Here is a 12,707-nt window from a genome sequence, read left to right as displayed (position 1 = left end):
AAATCCCCGGCAAAATGGGGTCCGGATGCATGCGCCTACAGGCCAAAAGATTAATGGTGATGACAGAGCGAACAGAGAAACACAACACAGTGTGAAAGCATCCTTTTTCTAAGTCAGAAAAACAATATTCTCCATTGGATGGCTGCCAGATGCCTCACTATTAGCAGTTGGAAGGCCCTGGTTAACAATACTAATAAGAGAAAGTTATCCTTCAGAAAAGGATATGCCCAGCAGAATTTCAAACGGTCTGGGGTCTTTGGGTCAAATTGTCTCCTAACTAGGGTTGAGCGACTTTTGCTTTTTTAGGATCGAGTTGGGTTTTGTGAAACCCGACCTTCTCGAAAGTCGGATCGCGTGAAATCGGCCGATTCTACTGTAAAGTCGGGTTCCGGACTGGAACACGAAACCCAATGCAAGTCAATGTGTGCAAGTCAATGTGGATTATTTTTTACATTCTCTCTCCCTCTCTCCCCTCCGTGCAAAGCATATTTTGTGTTTGACTGCGGAAATCACTGCAGCCCAAACGGTAATATGGCTCTATGACGCCGCAGAAACCAGGCCGGAACCTATGTCATCACGCTGCCCACACTCCTTAATTGGCTGAAAAAATGGCGGGGAAACGCGACTTTGGCGCCAAGATCGCCGACCACGTGGCCGATCCCACGCTGGAGTCAGGTCGGGTTTCACGAAACCCGACTTTGCCAAAAGTCGGCGACTTTTGAAAATGAACGATCCGTTTCGCTCAACCCTACTCCTAACCATTGACACTCACCCATCGCAGTAGTGACATTTCATTCTCGTCGTGTTTTTTTTTTTCCCCCCCTTCCTTCATCTCACCTTGAAGGATTGTAACTCTGATACCAGCACTATTTTGCTCAAGGCTTGGGTAGGATAATTGGTCCTGATGTATTATCTATCTGAAGAGTACTTTATATTTTTTTGCTCCCTGTATATGTTCTCCCAGGCTGCAGTAATTGGACTTCTATTTTTGCATATGTGACCACTTATTTGTTTTCAGGTTGCCCAAAAATCATAGTGACATTCATTTCTTATTAATATACAGTACATATGGCATGTTACCAAGAATTGTAACAATGGATGTGCTCAACCTCAGTTCTAGATGTGTGCCCAATGATTGTGTAAATATTACTTTTATTTGGCTACTTTTGCTTCAAACTTTCTATGCTGAAACACAAAATCACAGTATGCTCATGGAAATAGACCCCCATTTGTAAAACAAGTACTGGTATTGACAACAATACTAACCTGAGGCGTTAGCTGGGGTTACAGTACCAGTCCCATCCTTCAGAAAATAGGGTTTTAATTTTGTCATTCCCTCTAAACTGCTTCCATGTCGAGGAAACTCATCAGTTGTGACAATCACAGGGCCTGTAAAGAGAGAGGAGAGAATACAGATACATTTGTTATGCAGGACCTATACATTCTCAAAATATTAGAAATGGGAATACATTAATATTGCTATGGCCATGCAGTGCATGTTGGACAGTAGTACATGGAATCACATAGATATGTGACACTGTAGATCAGCGCTATCTCACTACCGATTCAGCTGCTTTTTACCTTTTCTTGAAGGAACTTCAACAGGTACAATCTCCTTGTCAAAATATCCCTCTTTCTGTGCAGTTTCAGTCCTTCTCTGTGATTGCACTGCCAGCAGATCCTGCTCGTCCCTGGTGATTTTCCACTGTTTGGCTACATTTTCAGCTAAAAACAAACAAAAAAACAAACATATCTAATAACTGTAAAAATTATTGACTATGAATAAGGCATCATTAAGACTGCGACAGAGATATATATAGATAGATAGATCTGCATTTTCAAAGAATATATCATCTGTTCAATGAAAACCAGCACTCACTTGACACAGAGGATATCTGTACAGAGTACACGAGCTCTCCATGAAAGACCAGACTGTGTTAGTTGGAAAATATGTCAACATTTTACAGTACAAAAATCTTACCAGTCACTCCCATATGATACTTGTAAAATGCATCATTAAGGCCATCACAAAGGATACTATCCTGTAAGGACACATCCCCGGCTTTCACACCTTCTCGCATGTGCACTATATGAGGGGCCTGAAAATAAAGTTAAATTGCTGAAATCACAGAAGTTATACAGAAAATGGCTTACTATGCACATGGAAAGTAACTGACATTTCTAGCAGACGCTGTTCCTGCCACAGACTGGTGAACCTTGATGTCATAATAACGGTATATTTCACCATGAGTGTAGTACTAGTGCATCTACATGCATGTACAGTATGTCATTAGAACTATTAAATTTCTTTTATAGCACCCTATATTTTCGGGTGTTATACATATGGTAAAGATGCAAATGCCATTTACAATACATAACATACATAAATGAATATGTACGTATATGAAATGTCAGTTACAATACAAAATTAAAGCACCGCTCTAGTGTTCTTTTTTATTGCTGCGCTGGAGTGGTGCTACTAATGTACGTTATGCTCACTGCCCCCAGCCTTATACATGCTTCATCTTTTATCAGCACCGCTCCACTCTGTCTCCAGCAGTTTGAGACCTGCCAAGTCACCCCAGCGTTTGCTCGGAGATCCAGAAGTCATAAATCAATGTGAGTCTACGAGACACTCATTCTGGCACTCAGACTTGCATTGACAGCATGTGACTGTTAGGGTATGTGCCCACGTCAGGATTTCTTGCAGAAATTTCCTGAAGAAAATGAAATTTTCTGCAAGAAATCCGCATTTTTTTTTGGCGTTTTTTTCCCTTTTTTTAGCATTTTGCAAGCGAAATTAGCTTGCAGAATGCTAAAGTTTTCCAAGCAATCTGTAGCATTGCTTGGAAAACTGACTGACAGGTTGGTCACACTTGTCAAACATAGTGTTTGACAAGTGTGACCAACTTTTTACTATAGATGCTGCTTATGCAGCATCAATAGTAAAAAGATATCATGTTAGAAATAATTAAAAAATAAAAAAAAAATGGTAATACTCACCCTCTGCAGACACCCGATCTCCTCAGCGGGTCCGTTCCTATAGATAGTGTGTGCAGGACCTTCGATGACGTCACAGTCACGTGACCGCGGTCATATGACCGCGACGTCATCACAGCTCCTTCACACACACACACACACACACACACACACACACACCATCTATAGGAACGGAAGCGACAGCGTGCACCTGAAAGGTGGGAAGACTCTGGGGGCCATCGAAGGTGAGTATATGACTATTTTTTTTTTTAATTTTTTTTTTACCAATTATATGGTGCCCAGTTCGTGGAGGAGAGTCTCCTCTCCTCCACCCTGGGTCCAACCGCACATGATCCGCTTACTTCCCGCATGGTGGGCACAGCCCCGTGCGGGAAGTAAGCAGATCAATGCATTCCTAGGTGTGCGGAATCCCCACAATTCCGCAAATTTAATGAACATGTTGCTTTTTTTTTCGCGATGCGATTCTTTCGCGGAAAAAAATGCAACATTTGCACAAGAAATGCGGAATACACTGTAAATAATGGGAGGCATATGTAAGCTTTTTTTTCGCGAAAAAAACCGCAAAAAATACTGAACGTGTGCACATGGCCTTACATCTGACTTCCAGTCAGTTAAAAGTTGGGTCACAGGATGGCGCCGCGGGACCGGAGCAGCGCTGATGACAGCGGCTGATAAGTATATGGGATCACTCCCACTTGATATGTAAATACATGAGTGCAATCAGATATACAATTTTTGCTTTGCACTCGTCCAAATGTTAACCTATAGGCCAGCTCACATCTGAGATGGTTTCATGCCGATTCAGCATGTGAAAACAATTGCAGCATTCTGTGAGAACGAGAATCAGATTGCATGCACCTATACAAGTCTATGAGTGCGTGTGAAACAGCAGACTGCACTCTGATGTCACCCACGCACAGTGAGATTCCCGCATACGCCAACAAAATATAAAAAAAAAACCAAAAACTGGAATATTGCTTTAAATTAATGAATGACCGGGTGACATGAGTGAAAATATCAATCATGAGGAAAGCCTTTTTCCCCTATACCAATTTGGAAGTCAGTTGAAAAACAGATTTTGATGGCAGCTTGCAGTTGTAATATACTGGTCACTACTCCACAGACTCTGAATTCATGTAGGTCTGTTTGACCACATCAGGACTACACGGATGTCGATTCAAAAGTCATTTCATGCTCATACATCCATATTTGGACAAAAGCATAAAGCTGAAACATTACACCAACAAATGGTCAAAATATCCTTATACTTTTAAATATCTAGAATAATGTGAACATTTTCTCTGCACGCCATACATATTCTTACCTGACTCATATTCTCCATACCACCGGCCACCACTATACCAGATTCCCCAGTTATTATAGCTTGAGCTCCAAGGCTAACAGACTTTAAGCCAGACCCACAGATCATTTGGCAACTCCACGCTGGAATAGAGTAGGGAATTCCAGCACCCACACTGGCTTGACGAGTAGGGTTTTGTCCAGTACCTAAAATATATATGTATATATTATATATAAATATTCACACAGTTATGTGAAAAAAAGTGTTTACCACCTTCCGGATTTCTAGTCTTTTGCATGTTGGTCACAAGTAAATGTTTCAGATCAAACAAATGTAAATATTAGAGAAAGATAACACAAGTAAACACAAAATGTAGTTTTTCAATAAAGGTCTTTGTTATCAAGTGAAAACGAAATCCAAACCTACAGGGCCTTGTGTGAAAGAGTGATTGCCCCCTATGCCCTTAAAACATAAGTTAACTGTGGTTCATCACATCTTTGGGAAGAGTGGTTCAAATTCCCTAGCCACACGTGGGCCCGATTACTGCCACACTTGTTCTCAATCGAGAAATCACTTAAATAGGACCTGCCTGACAAAGTGAAGTAGCTGAAAAGATCCTCATAAGCTAGATATCATGCTGCGATCCAAAGAAATCCTGTATCAAATGAGAAACAAGGTAATTGAGGCTGGAAAATGTTATAAAACCATTTCTAAACCTTTGAGACTTCAGCAAACCATAATGAGAGCCATTATCCACAAATGTCAAAAACATGGAACAGTGGTGAGTGGAGGAGTGGGCAGCTGACCAAAACTACCTCAAGAGAGCAGCGATGGCTCATACAGGAGGTCACAAAAAACCCCATAACAACATCCAAAGCTCTGCAGACCACACTTGCCTCAGTTAAGGTCAGTGTTCAAGACTCCACCATAAGAAACTAGACTGGGCAAAAATGGCCTGCAAGGCAGAGTTGCAAGACAAAACCACTGCTGAGCAGTAAGAACACAAAGGCTTGCCTCAGTTTTGCCTAAAAACATCTTGATGATCCTCAAGACTTGGGAAATTAATCTGTAGACTGATGAAACAAGTGCTGGACATTTTGGAAGGTCTATGTCCCATTAAAGCTGAAATAGAAGTAACAGCATTTCAAAAAAGGAATGATAATGGACAATGATCCAAAACACACGAGCAAATCCACCTCTGAATGGTTTAAGGAAAACAACATTAAGACGTGAGTGGCCTAATCAAAGTCCTGATCTTAAGTCGATGAAGATGCTATGGCATTACATTAACCCTGCTGTTCGGTTAGGTCAAAAATGACCGTTTTTGAAATTCTATAATGTTATAAAAATTCAGCGTGTGATTCTGAGACTTGAGGCTCCCTGAATTTTCGTCATTAGGGGGGTACTCTGTGGGAATTTTTTTTTTTTTTAATTTTTGTTTACTTTATTTGGGAACAGTACAAGTGTATGTGAAATCTAAACAGAACAGCAGGGTTAAGGCCAGGTGATGCTGGAAACCCTCCAGTGTGGCTGAATTACTACAAATCTGCAAAGAGGAGTGGGCCAAAAATAGAATTAGACTTACCAGTAATTCGGTTTCTAGGAACCTTTCATGACAGCAGTATTGGAGGATGTCTCCCCGCCCTAATGGGGGACAGGAAACAAGAGGTTAAATACCCTCCCCTTCCTGCTACCACCAGTAGTTTTTTTGGGCACAGCATGTATAGTTACCACTCAAGTGCAGGAATCATCCAATAAAAATATCAGATAGGGAAGGAAATTGGTGCTGTCGTGGAAGGTTCCTAGAAAACGAATAACCGGTAAGTCTAATTCTATTTTCTCCAGTCACCTTCCATGACAGCAGTATCGGAGTAATACCAACGACTAATTTATTAGGGAGGGACAACAGCCTGCAGAACTCGTCTGCCAAATGATAAGACCCAATTGAAAAATAGTCTGTAGTGCCTGGTGAATGTATGGACCGACGACCAGGTGTCGACTCTGCATATCTACTCGGAGGATGCGTTCCCTCTTTCTGCCCCTGATGTTGATACAGAACGAGTTAAGTGGGCTTTCAGTGATACAGGAGGTGAAAAATTCTGTGATGTATATGCTTGGCAGATGGCTTGCTCGATACAGTTAGCAATCGTTCTCTTAGCCTGCCTTTTTGCCCTTATTCCGTCCTAAGAACTGGATAAATAAGTTCTGGTCAATCCTCCAGCTTTCAGTTTGCTGCAGGTAAAAGAGTACCACCCTGCGAACATCCAGGGTGCGGAAGGCTTCCTCCTTTGCATTAAAGGGATTTGGACAGAATGAGGGTAGCACGACATCCTAACCTCTGGAAACAGTTTTAAGGGTCAGGTTTTTTTTATATCCAAAGATGAGAAAGGATCGAACGGATCCTGTGTTAAACTATTAAGAACCAGATTCTAGTCCCAAGGGGGAACTTAGCTATGAAGTCTAGGATGAATCCTAGCCGCAAAGGTCATGAAGCGTTTAATCCAGCAATGGGCAGCTGAATCCTGATCGAAAAGGAACCAAGAGCCGAGACCTGTACTTTTAGTGTACTAGGCGTGACTCCCAAGTCTAAACCCTAAAATTTGTGTAATATTAGGATGGAAAGGGTCAGGTGTGTTCGGGAAACACCAGGATGAAAACAGTTTCCAAACTTTAAAGGAACAATATGGTACCGCGCTAAAAATAATGGCCTAATATTAATTGTCCCTGGCCCTTGTGATAATATAATCCAATAAAGGCTGCTAGGTCATAACTTCCTAGAAATTCTCTTAAACGATGCTGATGTTAAAAACTGCTACTGTGCTTGCATAGATAGCGTTAAAATCAATTGTGAATAAAGTATACCGAGTCACTGACTGTGAATGCAAATAAGTGTTGCCATCGATTAGTATGGTGGTTATCCCAATTAACCGCAAATAGTGGCTGTGCCCTTAATGCTGCTATCAATATCACATAGGCTTATGAAGAAGTCATAGTAAACCTACTTGGTTACAGATAGATCCGGTTTAGGGTCCTGAAGACCTTATCCAAAGCGCAAGTGGTGCGCTACTGATTTCTCCCTCAAAAGGTGCATGTAGTGAGTGCACAGAGCCGTGCAGAGCCAGAGACGCCCCGGCTAGCGGCGCCGCTGGATGCTAGGAAAGAAGAAGCGGGGAGGAGGAGCGGCCGCTAGCAGCATGTGACGTCACCAGGCTAAGGATCCTCGCTGGAGCCAAAAAACGTAACCAACGCGTTTCGAAGGATCGCGTCCTTCTTCCTCAGGGAACCCTGGTTACTGGTTTCCTACTCTTTTGGAGAGTTTGTATTACCCCATCTGAAAGGCGCCTGGCTTTTAGAATTTTGGCTTCAGTAACCAGGCCGCAAGGTTCAATCTGTAAACCCGGGTGTAATAGGGGACCTTGTTCAAGAAGATTGACCTCCTGGGGCAGAGGAAGTGGACCTTTCTGAGCCATATCCACCAATGCGCCTTACCAGATTCTTGCTGGCCACATGGACACAATCAGAATCGTGGTGACTCGATCTGATCGGATTTTTTGTAGCATCCTTGCTAGCAATGGAATTGGTGGGAAGGCATATGCCAGGTTCAATTTCCAAGGATGTGAAAAGGCATCTATCCCCTGTGCACCGTTCTTGGGCCTGAGGGAGAAGTATGTTCTTGCCCTTCTGTTTGACCATTGGCGAACAGGTCCACCTCGGGACTCCCCCATTTTGATACCAGGGACAAGACTACCTCCTGGATTAGGCACCATTGTCCCAGGTGAACATCCTTTCTGTTGAGAAAATCTGCTTGAGTATTGTCCAATCCCTTCAGATGTACTGCTGTTATGGACAACAGATGTTTTTCTGCCCCGAAAAAAAATCCTTGCAGAGGTCTATTTCAGGTTGGCGAATTTTGTGCCTCCCTGGTGCCGGAGATAGGCCACTGTGGTCATATCGTCTGAAAAGACATGTACATGGTATCCTTGGATGAGGAGAGATGCAGCTTTTAGCGCCTCCTCTACCGCTTTCAGCTCTCTCATCTTCGAGCTGCTGGACCTGATGTGTGGGGGCCATAAACCCTGGAAGTGAGACACTTCCACCACAGTGCCCCAGCCTCTCTGACTGGCGTCTGACGCGAGTATCCTCAGAGGAAGTTGATCCCAGCTTACTCCCCGCTGGAGATTTCGGTGGTATAGCCCCCATAAGAGAGGATTTCACATGACCGAGAAGGGGAATTTTACTGTTTAGTGCATTTTGGCATTTTCTTGAGTACAGCAGGACATGGGACTGAAGGACTCTTGTATAGGCCTAAGCCCATGAGACTGCTTGAATGCACGACGTCAGTGATCCCAGAATTGACATTGAGTCTTTTAAGGTTGGTGTCTTCTGGTCTCTGAATCTGGAGATCCTGTGGATGAGGTTGAGCTGACACTCTCTGGGAAAAAAGGACGTTCCTATCGCCGAGTCCAGTAGAACTCCCAGGAATTTCTCCCTTGGTGAAGGATGGAGATTCGATTTTTCCAAATCCGGGATCTACCCCAGGGATTCCAAAACTTCCAGGACTTTCGTCACATCGCGGTTCAGACGAGGGATGGATGGAGCGACAATGAGAAAGTTGTCTAAACGTGAGATGATGGAAATCCCTTGTTGTCGGATAAAAGGTCACCGCCTCCACCATAATCTTGGAAAACACTCGAAGCACATGATAATAGGCATCCCTCAGGTCTACTGTGGAGGTTTGTGGAGATGTTTTGCCACTGGGCGAGAAAATCCGAGAGTCGACCCCTGACAGGAGCGCAGTCATTGTTTATCAGGAGTCTGCTGATGTTGGGGGACAAGGATATTTCTGTCCTTACCCCCTTTTGGGTAGCTGCACTGTCCTCTTACCTTTCCCCTTGTACTCTCTCTGGGAAGATTGGTCATGGGAGAGATGAAAAACAGTTTCCTAGAGCTCTTCTGCTCTGGAAGAGATTTATTTTTTTTCCGTAGCCTTGTCTAAAATTTCGGCAAGGGCATGGCCAAATACATAGTCCCTCCCTGAAAGGGAGCTTAGTTTTAGAGGTATGGTCACCCCCTCATGACTTATGCCATAGTGCTCTCCTGGATGAATTGGAGAGGACTGCTGATCTTGCTGGTACACGGATGGACTCAGCCGAGGCATCCGCCAGGAATCCCGTTGCTTTCTGGAGTAGGGGAAGAGAGTCCAGTATCTCCTCCCTAGAAGCCTGGGTGAGGTGATTTTCTAACATGTTAAGCCAGCGGAGTACAGACCTGGCAACGCACGTAGAGGCCACATTCATTTTTAGTAGATTAGTGGAGGTGTCCCAGGATTCCCTTAACAAGCTCTCGATTCTACGACACATGGGATCCTTGAGCTGGGAAGAGTCTTCGAAAGGAAGAGCCATCCTTTTAGAGACCCTGGACACCTGCACATCTACCTTGGGGATCTCCCATAAGGAACAATTCCCTTCCAGCGGGAAGCGGTTTCTTAACTCTGAAGGGACACTAAGACCTATTCCAGGGAGGCCCCACTCATGAAGGATAAGGTTCTCAATATTTCCGTGTATGGGAAACCCTTTTTGGTCCCTAGGTTCCCGCACATTTCATCCTGTACGGACTGTTTCACTTCCTCCTCCTCCACCCCCATGGTGCCTTTCACCATACTAATCAGCTCTTCCATATCATCGGAACAAAAAAGGTTTTTTTTTTAGTTTTTGTTTTTTACGGGAGTGTGAGTGGAACCCTCATTCTCCCAATGTCCTTCGAACCAGAGGTACGGATCTCGCCCGAGTCAGAGTCCAATTCCACAGGAGCCATTTTCCTTTTCTTAGGAGGAGGTGGTTGTGGTATCAGGGTCTGGGAAAGTAGTCAGAGGATTGAACCTCTTGTTTTATGACTGTCTTTATGCTGTCCAGGAGAGAGGGCTGTTCGGTACGTAATACGTCGTCCGTGCAAGGCTGACAGTTCCTTCTTATATGCAGAAGGAAGTCTGGAGGCACATATACCACACCTGCGGCTGGGCACCTTATCCTTTTTAGGGGCAGGGACCTTGTCTCCCTAAAAGAGAGAGAGAAAGGTGAACTAAGTCACCATAAGGTTATACCCTGGACATTAAGGGACCACATCCGCTACTTACAGTAGGACGGTGAATGCTGGGCTCTGCAGAAGCAGAGTGTAAGGGTTTGTCGCAGTCCATAGGTCAGTCCGTCACAGTCACAAAGGAACACAGACAAATGGGCCTTACCTGGAGGCAGACCAGGCTTTTAAAAGATCGAGATCCCAGTGTTAGTTGAGTGCTCTTCCTCCCTGTTGTCAGAAGGGGGGGAACTCCAAAGAGGACGCCCCAATTACTGCCTGCTCTGGAAAACGCCAGCCAATGAGCGTGTGCGCTCCAGCGTGAAACGCACAGGAACAAACCGGAAGTTCGGGCCAACGTCACTTCCGGTGGACGCGCAACGCTGGATCCAGCAGCAAAGCGGGAGGAAGATGCCGAGGAGCGACAGGAGGACCCCGGCCGCACGTCACCGCCCTGCTTTACCTCACGAGGAGGTGCAGGAAAGGAGTTCCCAAGTCGCACAAGAGCTGTGGAGACGGGAGCAGCCAGCTGAGGAGGAGAGCGGAGCCCCGGCCTCGGCTGCCAGGCATAAAAGGGTAAGAAGTGCTCCCGATCGCCGGCCACGACAACACTATCCCGGACCTCTTCATGCCCCATAGGAGACAGGAAAAACACTGGTGGTTGCAGGAAGGGGAGGGTATTTAACCTCTTCTGTTTCCTGTCCCCCATTAGGGCAGGGAGACATCCTCCAATACTGCTGTCGTGGAAGGTGACTGGAGAAATTCCTCCAGAGTGTTGTAAAAGACTCCTTGCCAGTTATCAAAAAATGCTTGCTGGCAATTATTGCTCCTAAGGGTGACCCAACCAATTATTAGACTTGAAGGGCACTCACTCTTTCACACAGGGCCCTGTAGGTTTAGATTTTGCTTTTTCCTGTATAGATCCCTTCATTTAAAAACTGCATTTTGTGTTTGTGTTATCAGTGTCGAATATTTAAATTTGTTTGGTGATCTGAAACATTTAAGCGTGACAAACATGCAAAAGAATAGGAAATTAAGAAGGTGGCAAACACTTTCACACAACTGACTGTATGTAGGCGGCTATATCATACGGACTGATCCTGTGGAACCATATTATGGATAATAATATGGGGTTGACCTCAGTATGCCCCTAGAAATTGTCTGCTGCAATACAGACTTGTACAATATGGATCAGTAATATGACCAGGGGTAGGAACACTAATTCTCATTCTGCTTAAGGCTGGAAATGTCTCGATGGAGGGAGTGACCAATTATATGTAAAATAATCAATATGCATCCACATACCTGAAGTTAAAACATGGCCGAATATTACTTCGGAGATCTCATCTGACTTAAGATTTGCTCTCTTCAGAGCTTCTCTGATCACAACTGTCCCCAGGGCATGTACAGGCAGTGTTGACAGGGCTCCATTAAATGTACCTATAGATGAAAAACAAACAAACAAAAAAAAAAACCACCTTCAGTTATTAGCAATAAATAATTCTATGATTATTCATCCAGTAAAAGAATGTTTCACTAACTCACCTAAAACTAAATATGTCTATTCGAGTTGAGTTTGGGGTACCCCATCCCCACACAGCTGGAAACAAGCCATTCACACAGGCACATTTTTGCTCTTAGGTTGTATTTAGACTAGTTCCCTGGATCAACACCAGTCACAGAATCTAATACCCAGAACCTGTAATACTATAATTCTCAAGAAAAGCATCCAGGCCCTCTTTGTACTTTAGTAGCAAATCAGCCATCACCACATAATGTGGAAGAGGAGTTCCAAAGTCTCACTGCTCTTACTGTAAAGAATCTCTGCCCGTGATAATTAAACCTTCTTTCCTCTAGTTCTTGCATGCCTAGGTGTAAAAAGATCATCAGATAGATCTCTGTACTGGCCCCTGATATATTTGTGCTTTGTAATAAGATCACCCCTTAGCCTTCGTTTTTCCAAACTAAATAGCCCCAAGTGTAATAACCTATCTTGGTATTGCAGACCCCTCAGTCCTCTAATAACCTTGGTCGCTCTTCTCTGCACCCGCTCCAGTTCAGCTATGTCTTTCTTATACACCGGAGACCAGAACTGTGCACAGTATTCTAAGTGTGGTTGCACTAGTGACTTGTATAGAGGTAAAATTATGTTCTCCTCATGAGCATCTATGCCTTTCTTAATGCATCCCATTATTTTAATAGCTTTGGCAGAAGTTGCCTGGCACTGGTCAGTGAAGATGAGATTGCGGTTCACTCATACACCCACGTCTTCTTCAGTAAATGTTTTACCCAGTGTTCAACATTTAGTAAAAAATTGTACACGATTACAGGATTT

General features: G+C 44.0%; 1 protein-coding gene across 1 annotated transcript in view; it reads right to left on the bottom strand.

The window, feature by feature from the left end:
- LOC143804729 (acetyl-CoA acetyltransferase, cytosolic-like) overlaps positions 1-12,707 on the bottom strand; it is a 39,033-nt gene that overhangs the window by 21,043 nt on the left and 5,283 nt on the right. Inside the window, exons 2-6 of the mRNA XM_077283119.1 lie at positions 11,678-11,812; positions 4,325-4,506; positions 1,982-2,099; positions 1,582-1,725; positions 1,267-1,389 (exon numbers count right to left, since the gene is read on the bottom strand). Of these exons, the coding sequence (XP_077139234.1) occupies positions 1,267-1,389; positions 1,582-1,725; positions 1,982-2,099; positions 4,325-4,506; positions 11,678-11,812 (702 nt within the window). The remainder of the gene's footprint in view (positions 1-1,266; positions 1,390-1,581; positions 1,726-1,981; positions 2,100-4,324; positions 4,507-11,677; positions 11,813-12,707) is intronic.

The sequence above is a fragment of the Ranitomeya variabilis genome, chromosome 2 (assembly GCF_051348905.1).
Source record: "Ranitomeya variabilis isolate aRanVar5 chromosome 2, aRanVar5.hap1, whole genome shotgun sequence".
NCBI classification, from domain to species: Eukaryota; Metazoa; Chordata; class Amphibia; order Anura; family Dendrobatidae; genus Ranitomeya; species Ranitomeya variabilis.
This window is presented reverse-complemented; position numbering and strand designations above follow the sequence as displayed.